Raw genomic sequence first — 22,275 nt, 5'->3', positions numbered from 1 at the left:
AACAGGAAAAAAAAAACAAACAAAACAAACCCCAAACAAACAACAAACACCATCATTCTCTTGCTTTGAAATCAGAATCAACCTGGGAACGTTGCAGGGGGAAAAGAAAGATCCGTGGGGAAGGTGAGGGCGCCTGAGCCCGCGGGGCTGCCGGAGGCTGCGGGGCTGGGCCGGCCTGGGGCTCCTCTAGCGTATAGAATGCAAAGCATTTAATACATTTTATTTTTTTTTTTCTTTTTTTTGCCATTTGTTTTTCCCCCCAGAGCGAGAAAGCAGAAGTGAATGAAAAAAAGTCTAATATTTTTGTTCTTTAACCATGTAACTGCAGATATGAGCCAACATCATGGAATGAAAAAAATAATGTAAAGTAGAGCATTCGTGTGTATCACAAAAATACAATAAAAACTTTTTTTTAACTTTTTTTCCTTTTTTTTTTTTTTTTTTAAAGTTTCCTGTGAACTCCCTGCCACGCTGGCCTCCTGCCCACTCTGCCCCTGCCCTGGCCAGCTTGGAGGGCTCTGGAGAATCAATGTCTACAACCAGCAAAGGTGTCTGTAACGGGGGGCCCTGCAACCATGGCAAGATTTTTGTTTGGTTTTTTTTTTAAACTAAGTACATACATTCTCCTGACTCCCAGATAACTTTGATGGATCATTGTTACCTTCTTTTTTTTTAAACCCTTCCATACAATGGACAAATGCATCAAAGCCTCCATGTAAGAACAGAACCTCTTTTACAGCATGTAATACTGTGTTTTGTTTAAGTCCTTCCTTGCGTAAAATATTGACATAATTCACTGAAGGTATCAAAAATATACCCTGTAGACCAATACAATTTACAATTGCCTTTTCTCACCATTCAGAAAACAATGCACTTAAAGCAACCGAGCCCCTCGGTGGGCAGCGCGTGAGCCAGCCCGGGACGTCCCTGCCTGCTCCGAGGGACCCGGGATTGCTTCCATCGAAGGGACCAGGATTTTTTGTGGGTTTTTTTTTTTAAGAAACAGCTCTTCTCTCCCTCCCCTGCCCGCTCCTCCCAGCCATGTTCCAAGTGCGTCGTGGCGGGGCTGATCCGTCCTGTGACACGGGAATGCCGGGCACCAGCCCTCGGATCAGCCAGGGAACCGACCCGGGGCGCTCCGTCCTGTTTCACTTCTCAACCGTCTTTTTGTGGTTTTTTTAAAATCTTTTCTTTAACCCGCTCAAGGTTTTGCAATTCTGAGGCACATCCCCATGGCCGGGTCCGGGGGAGCATCCCCTGCCCACTGCCAGCTCCGCAGAACATCCCGCAGCCCTCGTGGGACGGGGCCGGCAGAGCGTCCCAGCGGCCCCGGGACGGACACACGGCCGCTCTCGGTCCCTCTGGAGCACGGGGGACACCGCCCAGCACGGCTGCCAAGATCGAAGATGGGTTCCTTGGGTTTTGTCTCGTTAAGGCTTTTTTCTTTTCTTTATCAGACCGAAGAGGATGCAGAAATTTCCAGATGTTGAGAAAGAAAAAAAAAATAACCCAAACAAAATTAAAAAAAAAAAAGAAAAAAAAAAAAGAAAAAAAACAAACCAAAACCATCATCCCCACCGATTTGGCTGGTTGGGAGGGAAGGGATAAAAAAAAAAAAGAAAAAAAAAAGAAAAGGGAAAAATGAAACAGCTCTGCTCCTGCATCTTCGCTCGTGAGAGCCGGCGGGGCCGGGGTGGTGGGCGCTCGCCCCGGGTGTCCCGCTCGCTCCCCGTGCCCCGGGTTTGGTCGCCGTCTCCCTGCCCCTGGCTCCTCTCATTCACTGTCCGAAAGGGTTTCGTACTGGGAGCAGAGCAGGGGCTTGGGCTCCTCGTCCCAGGCGTGGTGCTGGCTGCCGGGGGTGCCCTGTGGCAGCGGGGCGCTGGGCGCTGCCGTCACCACCCCGCTGGGGAGCCGCATGGTCAGCGGGTTGTAGGGGAACGGCGTCGAACCTGCACGGACGGAGGAGGGAGCAGAGTCAGCACCGGGGGTGGCCGTGTTCCCGCTCCCTGCAGCCTCCCCAGGGCCCTGCCAGGGGGGCACGGCCGCTTCGGGGACCATCCCCTCCTGCCCTACCTGCGGATGACGGCCTGTCCTCCCAGACGCGGTTGGTGAGGGGAGTCCTGCGGTTGCAGTCGCCCTCCGAGTGCACCGAGGACACCGAGGGCGGCCGCTCGCCCGAGGACAGACCCGGAGCTGGAGACTTGGCCTTGCGGCTGTTGGGTCTGGCAGCGATCTTTGGCTTCCCCCCTCCTCCTGCAAAGAGAGGCACCCGCTGTCACCCGGCTCCTCGTGACAGCACTCAGGGCTTGGGGAAGGGGTGCGGGTTCCCAGCGCTTCCCTTTTAGGAGCTTTGCAAAAATGGCTCGTGGCAGGAGGAAAGCTCACCCCGGGCCGACGGCAGCACGGCGGGGAATGGCGGTGGGGCGGGTGGAGGAGGGTTCTGCTCCCTCCTGGGCTGCTCCACTTTGTGGGTTGATGCCACCGAGTGTCCCGTGGAGGGACGTGGGGCAGGAGAGGCCGAGTGGCTTTGGCCGTTTCCCTGCAGGATCTGCTCCCGGAGCTGGCTCGTGGCTCAGCCCACAAACGCGGCTCACGAAGGGCTCCGTGTGCTGCCCCACACACACAGAACCCCCCAGAACTGCGGGGTGCCAGAGCCCTGAGCACACTTCCCGTTCTCATGGTCTGCATGGCCAGGATGGTCTTTCATCCCTCCTTACAGCAGAATCCCTGGGGATGTTTAGTTTTTAAAAGGTTTGAAGCCAGAAGGGGCTCTGTGGGGCAGGTGAGCTCAGCTCCCTTAGGGAAGCTCCCCAACGGGGAGGGATGGATGGGCTCTGCATCCCACCCTGCCATCCAGCAGGCATGGGGAGGCACAGCTGGAAGAAGCTGCTGGTTTCATGCAGGAGCCAGAAAAGCTTTTCTGCAAAAAGCTTTAGAGTGCCTGGTGTTAGCTGACCCAGAGAGGTGTGAGCTGACCTGGAGGAAGGTGCACGTGTGCACCCAGGATCTACTCCTGGGCCAGGGGCTCTGTGCCTGGATTCCCGAGGCTGATCCCTGGCAGTGGTGTCATGCTCTGTGCAGGGCACTCGCATGAAGCACTCTGCCCTTGTGTGTGGGGGACAAATGCTTCCCCCATCCATCCCTCGTCCCTCCCTTTCTTAAGTGGGGATTTGTGCAGCCGCCCTCTCATCTCTGCTCAAGTCTCCCCAAAGCTGAGCAGACCCTGCCATGGGGCTCTGCAAGCCCCACCAGGGCCTATGGGGCAGCTCATCTCCAGCTCTCCTCTCTTATCATACCTCAGGCATCACTTTTAGCTCCCTTACAATCTCCCTCTTGGTCCAGGCACTCCCAGATCCCATACCCCCATCCCAGGTTGGATTCTGCCCTGACACCCCCAGAGACTGGAGTGGGGTGGAAAATGCTACCCTGCCCTGTGTCCTTTACACCAGCCCTTCTCAGCACCTTCCCCTCTTTTGGCAGCAGTGATCCCACTCGGGGTTTAAAGACAGTTGGGGCTTGCTATTTAAGTTTATGCCTTTTTGATTTTTTGGGTGTGGGGGAGTTCCACCCCCATAAACTTCTCCATTGTGTAAAAAAAATATAGGAAAAGGAGATATTAAAAACCAACAAATAGGGAAAGGAGCAAGTCAGTGGTTTAGAGAAAGCAACAGCACCTTTGGAGACTATTAAATTAACATCAAACAGGATTAATCAGCAGATCCACAAAGCTCAAAGCTGGGGCAGGGAAGGGAAGAGAAGAAAACCAAAATGAACAAAAATGGGGAGGGGAGGAATAAATCCCCCCGTAAATGGGGAGATAAAAGGGCTGAGAATTAATAACACAGAGAGAGTGAAGGTGGAGAGGGCTGCAGACCTGGCAAGGAGCGCACGTCCTCGTTTCGTCCATCAGCAGGAGTTATGGGCATAGCAGCGGGCAGGCTTGCACTGGCATTCAGAGAGTTAAAAGCATTGGCACTGAGAGGTGAGCGCTCTTCCCACTGCTCGTCATATTTACCCATTAGGGCTTTCCTAATTATTGCCTCCAACCCCATGTTGGTACTGGAATTCTCTTGGACCGACTGGCTCCTACAACTGATTAGCCCTGGGAGATACGGGAGAGGGAGGAGAGAGGGGTCGGGAGATGGGGGGGAGCCAAATGAGAAGAAAGATGGGGGGGACGGGGAAAGGGGGAGAAAGGAGACAAGGGAGAAGGGAAGAAACAAACAGTCAGCACATTCTCGCAAAGCAACAAACTTTGTCATCTTGTTCTTTAAAGCACTGCGATGCACCCGTCCTCCTCCTCCTCCTCCCGGCTCCATCCCGCCCCGGGGCTCGGCGGGGGCTGGCGTGGGACGGATGGGACTCACTCTGGGATCTGGGCTTTGGGAAGGTTCCCCGGGGCCAGGGGCTGGGGACACGGGTTTGTCACTGAGCCCCAGGGAGCATCTCCAAGGAGCAGGGGCTGTGCTCCCAACCCAGCCAGGCTCGGCATCGGGGCAGGAGGAAAGTTATTTGGATGTGGGGTCCCTATGCACACATGGCAAAAGTCAGTGTGCCAGGAATTTGGAGGCCGGGGCGGTTTCCCATAAAGGAAATCAGGGAAGGAAGAAGGGGTACCCCATAAAAACACTCGATGAGAAAGATGTGCGTGGATTTGGCCCTGGGGTGGTGACAGGATGCAGGCAGCCCCCAGAGCTGCCGGTGTGGGCTGGGCTACATGGGGAGAGGGGAGCGTCCTGCTGTCCCTCCTCCAGCTCTCTGCAAGCCCCCTGTCCCCGTCCCCCCTCTCTCCCCAGGCCGGGTTCCCTGGGGCCCAGCGCCCCCCGGGCTGTGGGACAGGATGCAGAGGCGAGGTGTGGGGTGAGTCTCAAGCCATGCAGTTATGGAGCAGCACCGCACAGGGACCAGAGGCTCGGCCGCGCCACCGCCATTCCCGGGGTGGCACTTACAGGGAACAAGCAAGGGCAAAATACAGACACGAAACTGCCAGGCCCCCAGCTGAGCCCATCCTGGGGTGTTTGCTCTGGGATCCCTGTCCCTCTGCTTGGAAAGGGACAGATCCCAGGTTCCCGAAAACCTGGTCTGAATATTTGTCTTGCTGTAAGAACAGGCAGGGTCTTTGCTGGTCCCCTCTAGCCTAAACCGACTCTCAAATCTTGTCTGCCAGGTCCCTTCAGTTCCCACCTGGCTGCACCTGCTCATCCCAACAGCTGATGCCAGCTCACTTCTTCTCCCACACTCATTTCCCCTGGCAAGCAGTCCTATACCACTGGCCCTCCCACAGCACCAAACCCCTGCCCACAGCACCAAACCCCGGCCCACAGCACCTCCTGCCCTTGGCTGTGGGAAACCTGCTGTTCTCCTACTTAAAACTAACAACCTGAAGGCATTCCTGCTGTAGGAGAGCATTAATTCTTAATCAATTAAGTAGCAATTAGTATTCCTCAGCGGGGATTCACTCCATCCGTGAGTGCACCCGGACATGTTGCAGGTGGCAACAGGGTGACAGTTTCCCACTGTCATTCCCCCTGGGCTGGTGCTGGGCCTGAGCACTCCTCCAGCTCCCAGGAGACACCTCCTCCTGCCCCAGCACCCCTCATGTCCCTTTTGGTCCTCAACATCGCCACTTTGCCCAGCACAGGGTGCTGCTCTTGCCCCAGTTTGCTTTTGTAACTGGCTCCTGCATCCTGCCCAGCCCAAAGTGACAGACCCCACTGCCCACCCTCACACTCCCCTTTGCCACTGCCCTCCCACCCACCCACAAGGTCCCACCAAGAGCAGGGTGCTCTCTCCAGGCGTGAGGTCCACCTTGCTAAGATGGTTTAACCCTCTGATGGCATCAGATGCCCAACCCTTGCTTGACCTTTAACCTCAAACTCTGCCAGGCTTTCCAAGGAATTACACTGCCCTTTCTCCAACCCAGCTGCAGGGAGTTATGGTGTGTCCCGAGGCTTCTGCATCCCAGCAACTGTTACACTTGGTTTTAAGGGAAAACAGAACAAAGGAGATGCTTAAATCTACTGAGCCTCCTGCTCTCCATAGCTGTAAGCCCTGTGGGAAACGAGGTACAGGTATGTGGGGAGTTACCTGCTCCAGTAATCGCTGGCATGTTGAAAATCTCTGTCCCAGGCTGCCCCACATCTGGAGAAAAACAAAGAAGCCCTTCAGCATGGAGAGCAGCATGTGCAGGTTAGTGCCTGGGAGGACCTGCCATGGCAGCCATGACAAGACTCCCATCTCTGCACAGCACTCTGGACAGCAGCCCAGCTCCCCCAGGCACTGGGGTGGGACTGTGGGTGCTGACTGGGACCAGGAATAACTCCCAGTGCCTTTGGGAGATCCACAGTGGGCACCTTCACCAGGTGGGAAAGGGCAAAACAGCAGAGCCCTGAAAGCCAGGGCAATGTCTTTGTGCTCAGTGCTGGCCACCCTCCCTTCCTGCCTCCTGCCCTTGGGATTACAAACTCCAAGGAGCCAAAGCCGCTCTCCTGCCCATGGGATTTTCAAAGGCTCAATGCCCCCTATCCATGGAGCAGGTCTGGGCAGCAGAGAGGGCAAGGAGGAGGAAAAGAAATGTTAAATCAATATTTTCCCTCTTAGCTGAGCTGTTTGACTTGGATATTGCTTTCCTTAGAATAACAGAAATTCTCATCAAATAAGAGGCGTATCCAATTTCTATATATTTTCTCTTGATAAGGGAAAGTGTGGAAGGTCAGGGGGTTCAGCCACATGTCCCCAAAGGGGCATAACAATACTGTTGACTCATGGTAACATCATCCAGGAGACGAGACAGCTTGGTCCCTCTTATCCGATGCAGCTGTTGTAAGATGGATTCAAATTGAATTAGTATTGACTGGATAATGCTGGGCTAAATTAAATTATGATCCTATCTACTCTATTAGCGGTTAATGAACGAACGGGCTGAATTTCTAATCTGAGCCAGCCTGGTTAGTTTTACAGAGCTGCACCAATATTGATGTAGGGCTTAAAGTAAGGTTGGGGGGAGATGCATCTCAAGGAGGAAGGATTCAGCTTGGCTGGCCAGTCATTAAAATATCAATTGCTCTTAAGTGTCCTCCATGCTCAGCTCATTATTTCCTTCCTACTGAGGTTATCTGGTGTGGGTGGGATTGACAGCCTCAGAGCACGGAGACAGAGCTGGGAAGTCTCCCACTGCCCCCCCCCAGATACACACAGTCACTGCTGGCACCAGAACAGAGCATTCTAGGAAACATTTGGACCTTGTAGTTCAGAGAATCACAGAATAATCTGAGCTGGAAGAGACCCACAAGGACCATTGAGTCTGACTCTTCAGTGCAGACAGAGCTGTCTGGGAGCTCCCAGCCCTTTAACACAGCAGCACCCATTCCCAAATCTCCTGTGCTCCGTGTGTCCTCGAGGCTTTTCCTCCCCTGGTGCCCTGCATTCCCCACAGGTTCTTACTGTACTCCGTCTCGTTTTTGTTGGTCGTGCTGAGCTTCTTGATGATCTCCTGCTTCTTGGACTTTACCATGGCAGAGTTGCTTTCAGTCAGCTTGCTGAAGAAAGCTGGACGCTGAGTGTTGTTTCCTGGGGACTTGGACCCCATCCTGCAGAGAAAAAGACCATTGGAAACCTCTGCAACGTCCACTGCACAAAGTCCTACCTAAAGAGCCTCTCCCCCCAGTGTGACTCTCAGGATCAGGCTGGGAGCTCCTGGGATACTCAGCACCTCCAACCTCTCTCCCTGTCCCAAGGATAAATGCACCCCCTGGTACTGAACAGCCGTGACAAATACAGCCCCTGGGATCGGACGCAGCTTTGGGCAGCAAGGAAAGCAGCCTGGCCAGGCCATGTGTGGGGCCATCCCCCCTCCCCAGCTGCCCCCAGGCCGTACCTCTGGTCCATGGGCTCTCCCTCGCGGAACAGGACGGGGTACGGGGCGCTCTTGGCGTGCTCAGCCTCTCCTGCGCCGTCAGGTGGGGACACGGGCTCGATGCAGCTGTCCGGCCCTCCTGCTGCTGCCTTGGCCTGCTCCGGGGACCTGGGCAGCAAGGGGACATGCCATCAGTGCACTGTGACAGCCCCTGTCCCTGTGCAGCACCTCGGGATTGGGAGGGGAAAGGATTCCTGCAGCACGGGCCACAGGGACAGCGGGGTTTGGGCAGGGAGAGCTGGGCTGAGCCAAGCCCTGGGACTGAACCCCCCAAAGTGGGACAGCTGAGCCACCCCAGACACAGCAGCACAGGAGGGGCCTGCTGGTGGCAGGGACACATGGATAGATGCCTGTGGAGGGCTGTGACAGTAACCTTTTGGAGACACTGCTTTGGATTCTATTTGTGAACACAGCGGAGGCAGAACCTGCCACCTCCCATTCTCCTTGTCAGGGCCACACAGGAGCTGGGTGGCTGCAGGAGGGGCCTGGAGCTGGGGCAGCTTGGGGAGGATCACTACTGGCCCCTGATGCCTGCCTGTGGCCAGAGCTGGGAGACAGCCAAGCTCCAGTCTGCGAGGAATTCCTCACAGCCAGTTCTGGGAATTCACATCTTTGTTCTTTCTGTGGTTTCTCTTTTTTCCCCAGTTTTTTCATCACTGGGTGGTCAGGGCTGGGCTTTTTTCCTTCATGTTGTAAAGCCAAGTCCAGGACCATGCAGAGCTGGGAAGAACAATCCCATTTACTGACAAGGCACCACTCATTCCTGGATACATCTGGGTGGGTGTTTGGGTGGGAAGACAGACCCATTTTTAATTCAATACAACAGCAATCAGACCTGCCTTGTAGCAGCAAGGGGATTTGAAAGTGACTTTAATACATATACAGGTGGTGCCTGAAATGAACAATGCCAGTTGTCAGGGCACCTGTGTCTAATAAACTGCTGATTCACTTTGAAAGATGAAGATAAAATTAACTTTGAACCAATGTAAAACATGTTGCTTCAGGTTTTTGGAATCATCTGTGGTCAGGGACTGAGAACAGTGACAGGACAGGAGGCAACAGGCACAAACAAAACACATAAAATTCCATCCCAACACAAGGAAACTCTTTTTTCCTGTCAAAGTGCTGAAATGCTGGGAACAGGTTGGCCAGAGAGCTGCTGTCTGCAACAGTGGAGATATTCTGAACCCAAGCAGCCAGGACCCAGGGTAACCTGCTCAGGAGAGCACTGCTGGGTGATCTCAAGAGATCCCTTCCCACCTAAACCATCCTGTGACACCAGCCAGATTGGGAAGAGAATTATGCATGGACTCTAAAGATCACCTCTAGGACAACAGGGATGGCAAGAGGCACCACCCCAGGGGAAAGATGCCCAGATGAGAAAGGAGCTGGGCTGCGTAAGCAGGAAATCCCCACAGCACCAAGCCTGGGAGAGCAAAGCCAAACTCCAATCCGCCCCGTGCAACCCCTCACCACAGCCAAGGGCACCCACCCGACCTCCCCTGAGCTCCCTGGGTCCGTGTGAGCTCAGGCTGGCCCACGCCCACCCGTGCCAGCCCCTGGGCTCACCTTTTCCCCCCTTCTCCCTGGGGGGAGATGCGCGAGGCCGTGCTGTGCTCCTGCTGCTGCAGGAAGGCCTCGCTGGGCGTGCGGCGCAGGTCCAGCACCGGGCACGCGGCCCCGGGGAACGAGTACAGCGGCGCCTGCAGGTGCGAGTTCAGCTGCTGCGGGTGGTGCCGCGTGTAGTCCTGCGTGATCACCTCCTGCAGGAGAAACCACGGTCAGAAACGGGGCTGGCTTCAACCTTTGTCCTGAGGGCGAGCAGGGGGGAAAGAGGCTGATTTGTCCCCGCAAATGGAACTTCTGCCTCCTGTCTGCAACGGGTTTTTGGGCTTCTTGGGGACACAAATACCTGGGCTGAACACTCGTGATGCCCCCTGCTCTCCAGCCCCCAGCTAGAGGACCTGAGGTCTCCAGTGTCACCCCCACATCCCCACCAGACAAGTTTCACTGAGCTCCTCCCTCCCCCTGGAGCCCCAGCAGGAAGGGGATGGGGTGGATGAGGTTAGTTAGTTACACTGATGTGCTGGGCCAGCGTGACCACGCGCTGGTTCATGCCCTTGATGCTCTGGCTGGACTGCAGGGGCTGGCACTGGGGGCCGTCGGGCTGCCGCAGGTGCTGCAGGTGAGCGGATTCAGGAGCCGAGGCCTTCAGCGAGCCTGGGGGGCACCAAGGAGAGAGCAGGAATGAGATGACATCTGTGTCCCCTTCTCCAAATGCCATCCTAGCACTGGAGCACAGCCAGCCCCTGTTCTCACCTTGCTGCTTCTGCCTCAGGTCATGCTCCCCATGCCCCTTCTCTGTGTCCTGCAGCAGCTTGGCTCCTTTCTCATGGGACAGGCTGGGCGAGCTCACCGGACTCACTGCCTCCATCCGCTCGGGGCTGTAGCCTCCATGAAAGCCTGAGGAAATGAAGGGAGTTAAAACCAGGAGCTCACTTAGCTTTTCCCTAGCTCTGTTGCACCACTGCTTGTGGGTAGAGTCACATATTCAGCAAAGTGTGGGAAAAAGAGATGAGGGAAGACCTGGCAGGGCCACCTCTGGTGTCCAGATGTGATGGCTGCTGTGAAGAGGTGATGTCTCATTCCTGCAGAACTGGACACTCAGCAGCTCTCGGTGACAGCATGAGATCCAGGGACCAAATCCAACCTCTGCAGGTTCACAGTTTGTTCCCCCATTTTCTCCACCCACTGAAACCCCCACACTATGCCCAGAGAGACAGCGATGCCCAGAGAGAGTGGAGGAGGCTGCACAAGAGGTCTCCAAGTGCATCCACAGTCCTGGAACACACTGCTAGAAGGTGCCAGGACCAGACATGACCGAGGGGTGGGATGGGATGTGGGACAGGAACTCCCAGTGCTGATGGCCAAGGCAGCTGCTGCAACTTGAAGATGGGGTCCCACCAACCCCCCACAGGCTGCTTGTTGCTTCTGCATGCTAGTGGGAGCCTGGATGAGTGTTCTGGTTGAAGGTTGGTCCCATCAAGAATGACCCAGACCTTGAAATCCATCCCCCTCCCTGCACTTTCTACCGGAATAACTAATCCTAGTGCTTTTCTCTCTTACACAAGATTCCTCTTAGGTGGTTCCAGTGGTCTGCTCTGGAAATGGCTGCTGAGCATGGTTGGCTGAGTGATCCCACGACAGCCACGGCGCCCACCTTGGGCAGCATCCAGTACCAGCACCGAGTGAGGTCACCCTGAGCACAGAGACCCCATCCAAGCTGAGACCCACAAAGCCCTCAGAGACCCTGCAGCTCATGAGCAGGGAAGTGCTTGTCTGATGGCCAGCAGCCTTGTCACGCTCACAATCCCAGTTCTCCACTTTGCTCCTTTGATTTATTACCCACAACTGTTCTTTACAGACTGCCTGGGAATTTCTAAGGATGGGGAAATCAAAATTAGCAAATGGCTATTGTCTGTAAAAAGCAATACCAGGAACTGGACAACATTTGCAAAACAGGACTTGGCAACTGGAAAAACTAAAAGAGGATGGAAGAAGGGAAGATCCTTAAAACGAGCAAAAATAAAAAAGTCTGGAATAACACAACGGCCAGGAAGCAGAGGGACAAGCACACTTGGGGAGCTGATGGAGTCAATATCCAAATGTGCAACTGAAAATAAGAAGTAATGAAATAAAATGGGTGTCAGGCCACAGGTCTCTCACCTCTGCCCTTCAATTTCTGATCATCACTAGTGGGGTGGTTACTCAGCGAGCCTCTTTCTTGCTGGCCCTTATCACAAGACATTTGGTGCATGATAATCACATCTATGAAGTTGGCCGCTGTCATGGTGCTCTTACCGAGTGCTCGGAGCTCCTGCTCCTGCATGGAGAAGCGTTTACTCTGACTCTTTTCTCTACTGTGCTGCTCGGAGCCCGAGGCTGCATGCTGCTGGTCCAGAGGGTGGTGGTGCTGCTGGCTTTTCCCCTGTCCTCTGCCATAGTGATGAGAGGAGCCAGGTCCGGAGGCGGGCAAAGGTCTCGACTCCATGGCTTTAATGGGCGAAGGCGACTGCTCCAGGTTGGCCCCGCTGGGCAGCTTTGAGGTGTAGACGTTGTTGTCAGTCTGGGCTCGCTCTGCCTTGGCTTCCCTCCCCCTCGAGGACTCTTTCTGCAGGATGGCTGGGTCCAGGGGGGCTGCGTAGCCGTCGGCCGCGCTGAGCGAGGAGCGCAGGCTGGAGGCCGAGGGGAAGGCGGCAGAGCGGATCGGTGACGTGGTAGTGGTGGAGGAGGATCTGCAAGGAAAATGAAGGCAAGGCCAAGGTGAGAGAAGCACATGGAGAAAGGGAATGCTGTTACCAGAGCCTCAGTGTTCAGCTTTGCCTGGTTGAGCTCCTTCCAGGCCTGCTGAGCATATGGCTGGGCCATGCAGGGCCAGTGAGGAAGGATTGGATGGAGCCTCCACAGTAACTGGCCACAGGGTATTGGGCCTGAATGCATTGACTGGAGAACATAAAACCCATGGACAGGTCCCAGAGACCTTGATAACTCCACCACCAGGCAATCTTCAGCAAGAGGAGTAATTACCCATATTTGGGCACAGGTACACTCCTACGTTTTCTCCGGCAGCAGGAAAAGCAAAAGACTTGGGGCACCAAAATGTGCGTCTCCCCACCACAACCTCCCTGAAAGCCTCAATCCTGCTCCCACTGAGACTGAAGGGAAAACAACTCCCAGTCCTTCCTCTCAGAGGTGCTCATTAATTAAGTGCTGGTGCAGGCAAGCACTGGAAACCATGGTAGGGGGGCACGTACCGTAGGACGGAAGGGGTGGGGGTCTCCGAGGAAATGATCTTCATGCCGGTGTTGTGGAGCACGCTGGGGCGCTGCTGGATGGTCTCGTGGGTGCGGGGTGACACGGGAGAGTGGTGGCTGTGAGAGTGGGAGGACGAACGGCTGCTGGACTGCTCCGTACCTGGGGAGAGCACAAGGAAGGGATTTAGCTCTCTGTACAACAGCCCTAACCCTACCACCCAGCACAGGTCCCAGGGTGGAGGATGGACTCCTCCCCAGCCTACCTGGTCTCCAGATGGGTGCATGCTCCACTGTGGTGGAGGCTAGGATGGATTTTTCACGCTCCCTCTCTCGTTCCCGCTCCCGCTCCCGTTCCCGTTCGGACACCGACGATCCTGACTGTTTGGTCATGTGCGTGGGCCCTCCTGAAACCCAACCAAGAGGCAGTGAGAGGGCTGCAGACACAGCAATTCTCCCTGGGAATGCTGCCTGCTCTTCACATCGCTGTGTATGCAGAGCAGATAAGGAATGGCTCCATCCAAGGTCACCTGGAGCAGGACAGATGAGGGCAACCAGCGTGACAAAACCCAGACAAATCATGGAATAGCTGTCCTGGTGCTGTCTCCAGGGTATGACCTTCCACAGAACTGTTTTCTTTGGGGAAGAAGGAGGAAAAGCAAGGAAGCCCTCAACAAGCAGGAAGAGAGGGAGTCAGTCCCTGAGTGAGAATTAATTTGGGGTCTCCCAGTCTGTCCTGGCATGCTGAGCCCATGGCCTTGGATTGGTTATGAGCATCCTCCTCAATCATTTTCCCACTGGAAAAGCAACCTCCAGCATTACCTGGGGAGAGCGGGGAGCTGCTGTGCCGGCTGCCGAAGGTCTGGGGGGGTCCAGGGATGTAGGTGATGCGGTCCATGGTGGTGGCAGAGGTGCCGGGGGTAGGGGGCACGAGGACGGGCAGGTGTGGCACTTGGGACAGGTCGATGATGCCTGCAGAGAGAAGCGAGAGGACTGTCAGGACAACGCTGAGCTGCTGCAAGCTTGGCCGTGCTGGACCTGGCAGTGCCAGCCTGACCCAGCCTCCTTCTCCCCTGCTGCTCCCAAACCCCTGGGCAGTGCTGTGCTGGAGGACCTGCTGCATAGTTGAGGGCGAGGGAGGGCTCCCGGGGCGACAGCCCGCGCAGCATGTCTGCCCGCTGCGCCATGGCCGTGGCTGCGGCGTTGTGGTGCATCTGCTGCGACGTGATGTAGTCGTTGATGATGGTCTGGCGGTTCTCCATGGCCGCCGTGTCCGGGTAGCCCCGGATGAGGTACGGGGGGTACAGGTGTGGGTACGTGGGGCTTGGAGCCAGATGCCTTGGCAGGTAGTAAGCAGCAGCTGGGAGAGAAAATAATGTAGATGTGAAACCCCAGAGATCTCAGGCTTTTGGAGCATAAGGAAAATAAAAAACCGTGCCCCCGGCCCAGCTCCTACTTACACGAGGCCTTCAACCCCTTCTACTGCTCATAGCCACTTGATGACTCCTAGCTAACCTAATAAACATGGCTCTCCCTCCAACAACAACCCTCATAGCAGAACTAACCAGAACTAATCCGCCTTCAGAATTATCCTAACAGGAGCTGCAATCCTACTTCCCGCCTCATACACCCTATACATGCTAATAATGACACAACGAGGCACCCTCCCATCCCACATCACATCAGTCCAAAACTCCTCCACACACGAGAACATCTCCTCATAGCCCTACATATAATCCCCAAGGTACCTGCTTCCAGCTGGATCCCCCTCGGGATGGCGGCGGGGTCGAAGGGCAGCGGGATGTGCCCTCGGTACAGATCGACGCCGCTGACGCCGCGGAGCAGGTGCTCGTATGGGGAGATGGGGTGGTGGTGGTCGGGCACGGGGGCGTGCGGAGACTTGGAGTTGGTGAGCTCTCTCGATGTGGGGGTGATCTTTCTGTCCTGGGACACTGGCTTCCCAGCAGTGATGCTGCCTGCTGAGAGCAGAAGGAAATGAGTCAGAGACTGAGCACTGCGGCCAAGCCATGTCCCTGAGGGATGCCTCTGGCCAAGCATGTCCCACAGGGACAATCATAGCTACTCTGAATTCGAGGGGCCTTTCCCTCCTCCCTGCACTGCCATGCCCTGTTACACCACCAAGGTCAGGGTGGGCCAAGTCCCAGTTGCCCCTTGGGAGAGAGGCCTTTCCCAAATCATCCCTTCACCCCAGCACATCCATGCTGGGCAATCTGTGCATTCACCCTGGCCTGCACAAGCTGATGGTGGTGCAGCCTTGCTGCCATGCTCTTCAGCACAAGGAGGTCACTGCTGCTGTTAGTAAGAAGTGTGAACATCTCCCACCCGGTGTCCCAAGCACTGCTATCCTGCCCACCTATGGAAAAAAGAGTGCTGTGGGCTGCTGTTGGGACAGGGAGGACACTTTTGAAACACCAATGGCTTCACCAGCCTTGCCCCAAGTCTCCCTTTGGCTACCCTGGTGCAGGTGAGGTATCCTCACTTCAAGAGTGTGAGCACCCCCAGGAAGGGCACTGAGCCCCAGCTGTCCCTGGCAGCCACCCCAGTGCCATGAGTCAGCCGTGGGCGTGGGGTGCTGCGAAGAACAGGTTCAGCAGGCACCTGCTGGGAATCGCTCAGGCAGGTGGGGTCAGCAGCCACCTCCCATGCACCTCACCTGCTTGGCTGTTGGACATTTTACCATCAATAAAAGGTTTGCCAAGTACCTTCGTGCTGCCGTGGGGTGGACTCCCGTGTGGAGACTGGAGACCCTCTGTGCAAGTGGCTGCTGAAGGCCGTGCTGTGCCCTGCCTGGTGGTCCTCATAGCCCAGGGCACTTTGGTGGGGTTTGCCCGGCTCGGGTACAATCACAGGAGCCCCTCTGGCGATGGAGCCACCTGAGTTTGTCACAGGGCTTGGCCTGTTTTTCAGGCTCTCTTCATAAGCTCTTTCCAGATTCCTCGGGTCTTGGATGACATCCAGAGAATGCACAGAGTGAAAAGTCCTGCCGGGGCTGCCGATGATGGAGCGCACATCGTGCTTTTTGGTACTCGAGGAGGAAGAGCCGCTGTCATACTTCAGTGGGGTACCCTGGGGACAGGAGGCAGAGGGGACATCAAAGGGGCCTAGAACAGAAGGAGCCCAGTGACTGCATCCCACTGAGCTCCAACAGGACTCAGGGTGCCTCATTCAGTGGGTCAATACACAAGGGTTTCTCAGTCAAACAGCCAACAGCCGTCGGCAGAGCAGAGATAACCACTCGAGCGGGGCAGGGTGGAGGGCCCATCTTGCATGTCTTGTTGTGCTCCAACAAGATGATGATGATGAGTCACTGCCGAAGGCTGGCTGTGCCCATCACGCCTCTCTCCTACACACACTGTGAAATGGGACAGGACTGCAAGGTGCCATGGGAACCCTGCAAATATTTGGAGACCAACAGGAGATATCATGCCGTGTTTCATCTTAACTACTGGCCCTGCTGGGTTGCCACTTGCCCATGAAGGGAGGAGACCAAGTTTATGTGCACCAGAGTCACAAATGCTGAGGGCACAGAGTTGACTCTGTCCTTGGAAAAGAGGCAAGTGTGTCCCCTTTTCTTTACACATGTAGATGGATCATTGCTTTCTTAACGTCCCAGGGGTGCCCTGGGCTTTGTATTTATCTGCAGGGAAGGATTAGAGGATGGTTTGGATTGGAAGGGATCCCTTCAAAGGATGAGGCAGGACAACCTGTACCCAAGCAGAGCGTCAGCTCTTAGCAGTGATGCAACACAAAGGTGTCTCTGCTCTCCTTTTACCTTGGGAATGGCTCCCAGGATCTGTGCAAGGGCAGCAGTCTGAGCAGGACTGATCTCATCCAGTGCTCACTCCATACTCACCTGTGTGATGGAACCTTCCTTCAGAGGTCTGGTCAGAGAGATGTCTGGTGTGCGCCTCAGCTCCTCCCGGGGGATCTCATGGATTGATCTTCCTGCTTCTTTCACCGTGGCTACCAGGTCTTCGTGGGCTGATTTCATTTTCAGAGGAGTCAGATCATGAGATCTGACCTTGTAGGCTTCAGATAAGTCCCTTGGTGGAGTGTTTTCCCTCTTGAGCTGTTTGGCTTCTCTTCTGAGGTAGTCCTCATGGGCCTCCACATAGGACCGAGGTATTCCTGCAACCCCCAAGCAGATGATGGATGCAGAGGGTGACTCCCCAGGCAGACTCTGGACTCCCAGTCCCCATGCAGATACTCACTTCTAGGGGGTCTCTAGTTAACACATGTAACTCGGGGACTGGTACCCAACTGAGCCCACAGAGCAGCTATACCACTAATGCAGCTGGTCCACCTCCCATTTACCACCACCTTCTGCACCCATTTCAAACTAATTTCAAGCTGCTTCATGTGAATCACTGACAATTTTGTCACTGACTTTGGCAGAATTCAGGTAGAAGCTGAGCAGGACTGAAAATCTCTCTGAGCACAAAGCAGGGGCTGCAAAGATCTGCAGCTGGACCTTGACGTGCCCATCCTTGCTTCCTCCTGTCCCATCCTGATGATGAGAACAAGGGGCCATGCACGTGAGGTGCTTCCCCTGCCCGTGCCCATCTTGTGCTCCCAGGTGTTACCTTGTGTAATCGAGCCTCGCATGTGATGCTGCTCCTTTAGGTTATGGGGACTGTGTCGGTCTGGAGGGATCGCTCGACCCATGAGACCTAGAAGAGATCCAAGAGGGAAAGTCAGGCTGTGACACAGCAATTAATTTACCACGAATACACGACAGCATTACCAGGGATGCCTGGGACAACAAGGATAAATACCGACAATTTCTAAATTATTATTTATTTTTTCCTTTTTTTAAATGTGCTTTTTTCTTTTTTATTCTTGGAGCTGGTCTGTCAGGACAGACACTCAAAGCAAACAGGCCAGTCTACATTCTGGTTTTTTTTCCCATGCTGGTCAGATGCTGTCCTGTTGGGATATCAGCTAACCACTGCCAGAACACTGGCACAGGAAGATGCACCATGCAGACAGGAGACAAGACGAGATCTCCACAGGTCAGTAACATAACCCAGGTGAAAGGTTTCATGCAGACCCACCTTCAATGCTGGTAGATAAGGTATCACGGGCTGATAAGCCCCGGCTGATCCTCCCCTCCATCATATCATAGGTCCGCTTAGTTCCTGTGGTCTCATGGGAAGCTCCCGAGCTCCTGCTGTCTTCTTTGGGACACTGAGAAGCAGCAACTCCACCTGCAGGGGGGAACACCAAGAGGCATGGAAAGTCAGCACGGGCCAGGAGAGGGTGTTTACTGCTGTTTGTGTGCGTTGCTGAGGGGTCAGATCTCATCCCAGCATCAGCCGCCGCTACGCGGTGCCAGAAACATTGCACGCGATTGGCTTCCAGGAAATTCAGCTGGTGTTCTCTCCCCTCCCTGCCTGCCTCAGACTCCAGATCTGTGCCTCCCTCTTGGGTAGGAGCATCCACCCAGTCATGTCCCATTCCCTCCCTCCCTGGTGGGGCCATCCCGTAGGCAGCAGGACAGCCCTGAGCCAGTGGGAGCAGCTGCAGTTCCACTGAACTTGACTCTTTGGGTCTGGGGAGTTTTGGGTTTTTTTCCTTGTTTGTTTTGATTTTTGCTAGACACCTACTGTTTGGGATCTTGGCCAGCCTTAACATCTGCCGAGACACTCCCTGGGTGAGAAAATCAGGGAAAACGGAGGAGAAGCGAAGCTGAGCATGATTCCTTTGAAACAGCACTGAGCACACACAGGAACTGGGAGAGATGGTGCAAAGCAGGACTGATGGAGTGAGGGCTAGGATGAGGAGAGACCACTGACTGCCCTCTGATCCAAACCTGGAGCGGGTTCCCTGCAAACAGGCAGTGGACACCTGTCCTGAGCTACAGCCTCACCACCAGCACAGCCCTTGCCTGTGCCAGGCAGCATCAGGCCCATCCCGGGCAATGGGCACCTATCATGTGCAGTGAGCTGTGAATTCAGCAGCTTCTGATCCAGCTGAATGCCTTGGGTTTGTGCCATGAGCTCCAAACAGGATGTCAGCTAGGAGAGACAAATGCCTCTGCCCATCATCCCTGGCCAGGCTGCCCTTGCCAAGGATTGCCAGTGCACCAATCCTCCTCTTTGTGGGTAGAGAAGGTGGTTGTACAATTAGAGAAAGCAGGGAAGTTAAAAAACATTCATTCTACTGTGGACAATCAGGAACAAAACTCCTCCTTGGCAAAACCAGTAATTAATAAAATGGGATTATTACAACTTCACACCCACTGTTGGTTTCCGCAATCAGCACCCACTCAATCCACAAAGTGTTTGGGGCTGTGTGTGGGGAAACAAGAGGGGGTCCGTGCCTGAGCCTTTGCTTCAGCTCCATTTGACAGCAGAAATCCGGGGGTGACATTCAGAATCAGCCAAGCACCATGTGGGTGATGTGCCTGCACCCTGTCATCAAGGCACATCTGTTGCCACCAGCCCTTGTGCAGGAGGGGACGTGCTCCCAGGCACCCTTTGTGCCACCGGGAAGCAGGGGGAGGGCGTGAGGGAGAAGAGAGACTAAACAGAAAGAAAACCATTCCAAACCCACGTTCCTCGCCTTGCAGAAGCCATCAGCAATCATATGCAGGATGAGAATAACCAATCTAGCACAATTCAGCTCACACATGCTACAGGATCTCGTCTCATTACAGCTCTTTTATTTTAAGCACCCTCATGACACTAAAGAATTTGCAATTTTTTTTCTGCTTGCCAAAATTCATAATCACCAACAGTTTCAGTTTTCTTATTTAATTTTTTTTTTTAACTCTTCTGTTCCTGGGCTGCTCAGCCTCGCTGGGCTCTACAGGGGGAAGGAGAGAGGCAGGGCTGGCAAGGCTGCAGCAGCTCACGGGATCACTTGGGATGTGATAAACGCTACCAAGCATGTAAAAGGCTGCTGGGGAGAGGAAGGAATTAATTCCTCATCCACGTGTTCATGGGGGGTAGCGTGAGAGGTGACACAGGCTGCAGCCAGGGAGACTCAGGCTAACACAAACAACAGGGGAGATTTTGGTCTGCAGCGCTCCCTCATTGCGTGGAGCAGGATCCCAGCTCTGGGCATGGGCAGCCCTCACTGCCAGGAGCACTCCCCATCTGTCCCTGATGGTGCTATTTCTGAGATCAGCCTTGTTCGACCCCCAGCCCGGGCAGAGGTGATTAAAATAGCTTCTTGCACAAACAAGTCCTGAAACACTTCCTGAGTCCTCCCTGGTGCAAGCCTTGCCAACTGTCCCAAAGGGCATCCAGTCAAGTCCTCCTCGGTGACATTTCTTATCTGGGCTAGAGTTGACAGTGGACCCGGGGGGACATGCTGTGAGCCAGTTTCCATGTGGAAGGCAGGAGGCACAGCACAGGGCCCTGTCCTGAAAGGTCCCTGTGGTCCCAGGACACACACAAAGGTGACAACAGCTGGAGCTTGTCCCCATGGCCTGACCTGAACCCCCTGCGCCAGCCCTGGATAAGACAACGCAGCCTGTGACGAAAGGAGCTGCCTGCACTTGTGGCCACGAGGAAAGGGAATTCTGTGGGACACACTGCCTGCAGCACTGCCCACAGGGCTCAGGCTGCCAGGCAGGCTGGAATGGATACTGTGCCCCAGGGAGGGAGGCACAGGGCTCAGCAGCACAGCAGCTTCCCACAGACACCTACTGAGGCAGCTGAGGTTGGGATCAGCTCCTTAGTCATCTCCAAACTCAAGTGAGAAGGGAGGTGACACATGAGGACAGCCATCCCTGTGCACACCAGAGCACACGCCAGTGCTTGACCCCAAGAGGATTCAGGGCTGCAGCACCTAAGTTGGCTCTTCCTGACTACAGATGCAAGCCAGCAGGAGTCCAGCTCCACAAGAGAGATGCCTGACCCAGCACACAGTGAAAGGCAAGAATGGGGCTGTTTCCAGCCTCACTGGAGAGCAACATCTGCTTATCTCCAACGGGAGGCACCAGGACACACAGAGCAGCTTTGATGGGCAAAGCAGGCAGGAGCAGCTGCTGACCACCTGCTGGTACCACTGATGCAGTGAGGCACTGCTGGCAGCTACCGAGGAAAAGCCTTCCCGTGCTGCAGGGGTGCAGCCAACGCATCCCCAGACAGGCTCCTTGTGGGAGGCAGGAATGGCTTCACCAGCTCCAGCAAAACCCACCAGACACTGAGGCTGGGTCCAGGAGGATTCCTGCAGGGCAGCCTCGTGCTGGAAAAGCCTCACGGTGCTCAAGTCAATGCAGGTAAATAAACCTTCATTGCCTCCATCTTGCAGGTTTGAGTCCACCTTGGCCCAAGAGTTTGGGAGTGCTCTTGTAATGTTTTTCATCAGTCCCTCTCCACTACAGGGTGCTAGGGATGAAGGTAACACCTTCCTATCTGGTCCTCTCCTCTTCCCTGTGTCCCAAAATCATTGCAACCCTGCCTGCCATCTCTAAGACAAGATAATCACATGGGACAGACAGACACACAGGGCACTAGGGTGGGAAGGGAGAGAAGCGCTGGAAGCAAAGACAGGAGGCTGGCCTGTTGTACTTCATCAGCCTTTCCTCAAATAGCTCCCAAGTCCCATCCACAGTGGCACAAACCCCTGGCACCTGCCCTAAAAAGGCAGAGAGGATCAGGACTTACCCTCGTAGGACAGCACGTGGCCTTTCTTGCCCTCGTAGATGACATGTCCTTTGGGCACGGCATCCTCCCTCGCCTTCTCTGCTCTGCTGGGGCTGTCTTCTCCGATTATCCTGGTAATGGTTCCTTTGTACAGCACTTCTGCCGGGGTGCCCTTGGAAAGCCACCAAGATCCATATTTAACAGTGTCACAACCAATTAAGCAAACGCCTGTGCGGGGACTGGCTGTTCCTCGCGGGAAGCTGAGCGCAGGGAGCACACCCGGCCTCCGCTTCCTGGCGCAGCCAACAGCCAGGGACTTGCAGCTTAATTATTGATGAGAACGATAACGAGCAGCAGTAAAAAGGTACGTGATCTGTGTGAGGCTGCTGGGAAGAGGCAGGGGATGAGGAGAGCGCAGACCTCCAAAACAGCAGCTCTCACCCTGTGTGTTTTGGAGTAAGCTGCCTGGCCTGCTCCCTCTCCCCGGGTTTGGGGGACAGGGCTGGTGCTCCCCTGAGGACACCTTAGTGACAGCAGGCACTGCTCCAGCATTAGCTTTTTCCCTGCAGCCTATTTCCCCAGCTTGGCACAGGAGCCACAGAGATGTCCTGCTCACCCAGGCACATCTGCTGGCAGCAGTGTGACCTTCAGGGAGCTGCCTGTGTGCAGGAGCTGCGGCTGGCAGCGCGCCCGGGCGAGACGGCAGCGACAACGAAACCGGTCCTGCAGCAGGTCAGGGAGCAGAGCCTGCCTCAGATCTCCAACAGGAACAGCAGCAGGCTCCCCACACACACCCAGTGTGAACTGAAACCTCTCCTTCACCACAAGCAGACACAGCTCACAGCACCTGCCCCCCGAATCCCCTTCAAAACACACAGAGCTGATGTCCCTGAGGAGTCGCTGGTGATTAACGCCCTTCTGCCACTGCAAC

At 55.1% G+C, this 22,275-nt stretch overlaps 1 protein-coding gene across 12 annotated transcripts in view; it reads right to left on the bottom strand.

The window, feature by feature from the left end:
* Positions 1-1,567: 1,567 nt before the first annotated feature.
* NCOR2 (nuclear receptor corepressor 2) overlaps positions 1,568-22,275 on the bottom strand; it is a 225,651-nt gene continuing 204,943 nt past the window's right edge. For 4 of the 12 annotated variants that reach the window (XM_036392947.2, XM_036392949.2, XM_036392951.2 and 1 more), the window contains exons 28-47: positions 21,366-21,516; positions 17,802-17,954; positions 17,331-17,417; positions 16,601-16,875; positions 15,450-15,813; positions 14,475-14,705; positions 13,841-14,086; positions 13,549-13,698; positions 12,993-13,133; positions 12,730-12,889; positions 11,777-12,210; positions 10,235-10,378; positions 9,993-10,135; positions 9,485-9,678; positions 7,877-8,023; positions 7,444-7,589; positions 6,088-6,141; positions 3,875-4,102; positions 2,074-2,253; positions 1,568-1,949 (exon numbers count right to left, since the gene is read on the bottom strand). In XM_036392947.2, coding sequence (XP_036248840.1) covers positions 1,774-1,949; positions 2,074-2,253; positions 3,875-4,102; positions 6,088-6,141; positions 7,444-7,589; positions 7,877-8,023; positions 9,485-9,678; positions 9,993-10,135; positions 10,235-10,378; positions 11,777-12,210; positions 12,730-12,889; positions 12,993-13,133; positions 13,549-13,698; positions 13,841-14,086; positions 14,475-14,705; positions 15,450-15,813; positions 16,601-16,875; positions 17,331-17,417; positions 17,802-17,954; positions 21,366-21,516 — 3,804 coding nt within the window. In that variant the 3' untranslated portion in view covers positions 1,568-1,773. The remainder of the gene's footprint in view (positions 1,950-2,073; positions 2,254-3,874; positions 4,103-6,087; positions 6,142-7,443; positions 7,590-7,876; positions 8,024-9,484; positions 9,679-9,992; positions 10,136-10,234; positions 10,379-11,776; positions 12,211-12,729; positions 12,890-12,992; positions 13,134-13,548; positions 13,699-13,840; positions 14,087-14,474; positions 14,706-15,449; positions 15,814-16,600; positions 16,876-17,330; positions 17,418-17,801; positions 17,955-21,365; positions 21,517-22,275) is intronic. The other 8 variants (XM_036392948.2, XM_036392960.2, XM_036392959.2 and 5 more) reach the window with 4 other exon arrangements.

This window comes from Molothrus ater, chromosome 18 (assembly GCF_012460135.2).
Source record: "Molothrus ater isolate BHLD 08-10-18 breed brown headed cowbird chromosome 18, BPBGC_Mater_1.1, whole genome shotgun sequence".
NCBI lineage: Eukaryota > Metazoa > Chordata > Aves > Passeriformes > Icteridae > Molothrus > Molothrus ater.
The sequence above is the reverse complement of the archived record's forward strand: the minus strand, read 5'-3'. Positions and strand labels throughout refer to the sequence as shown.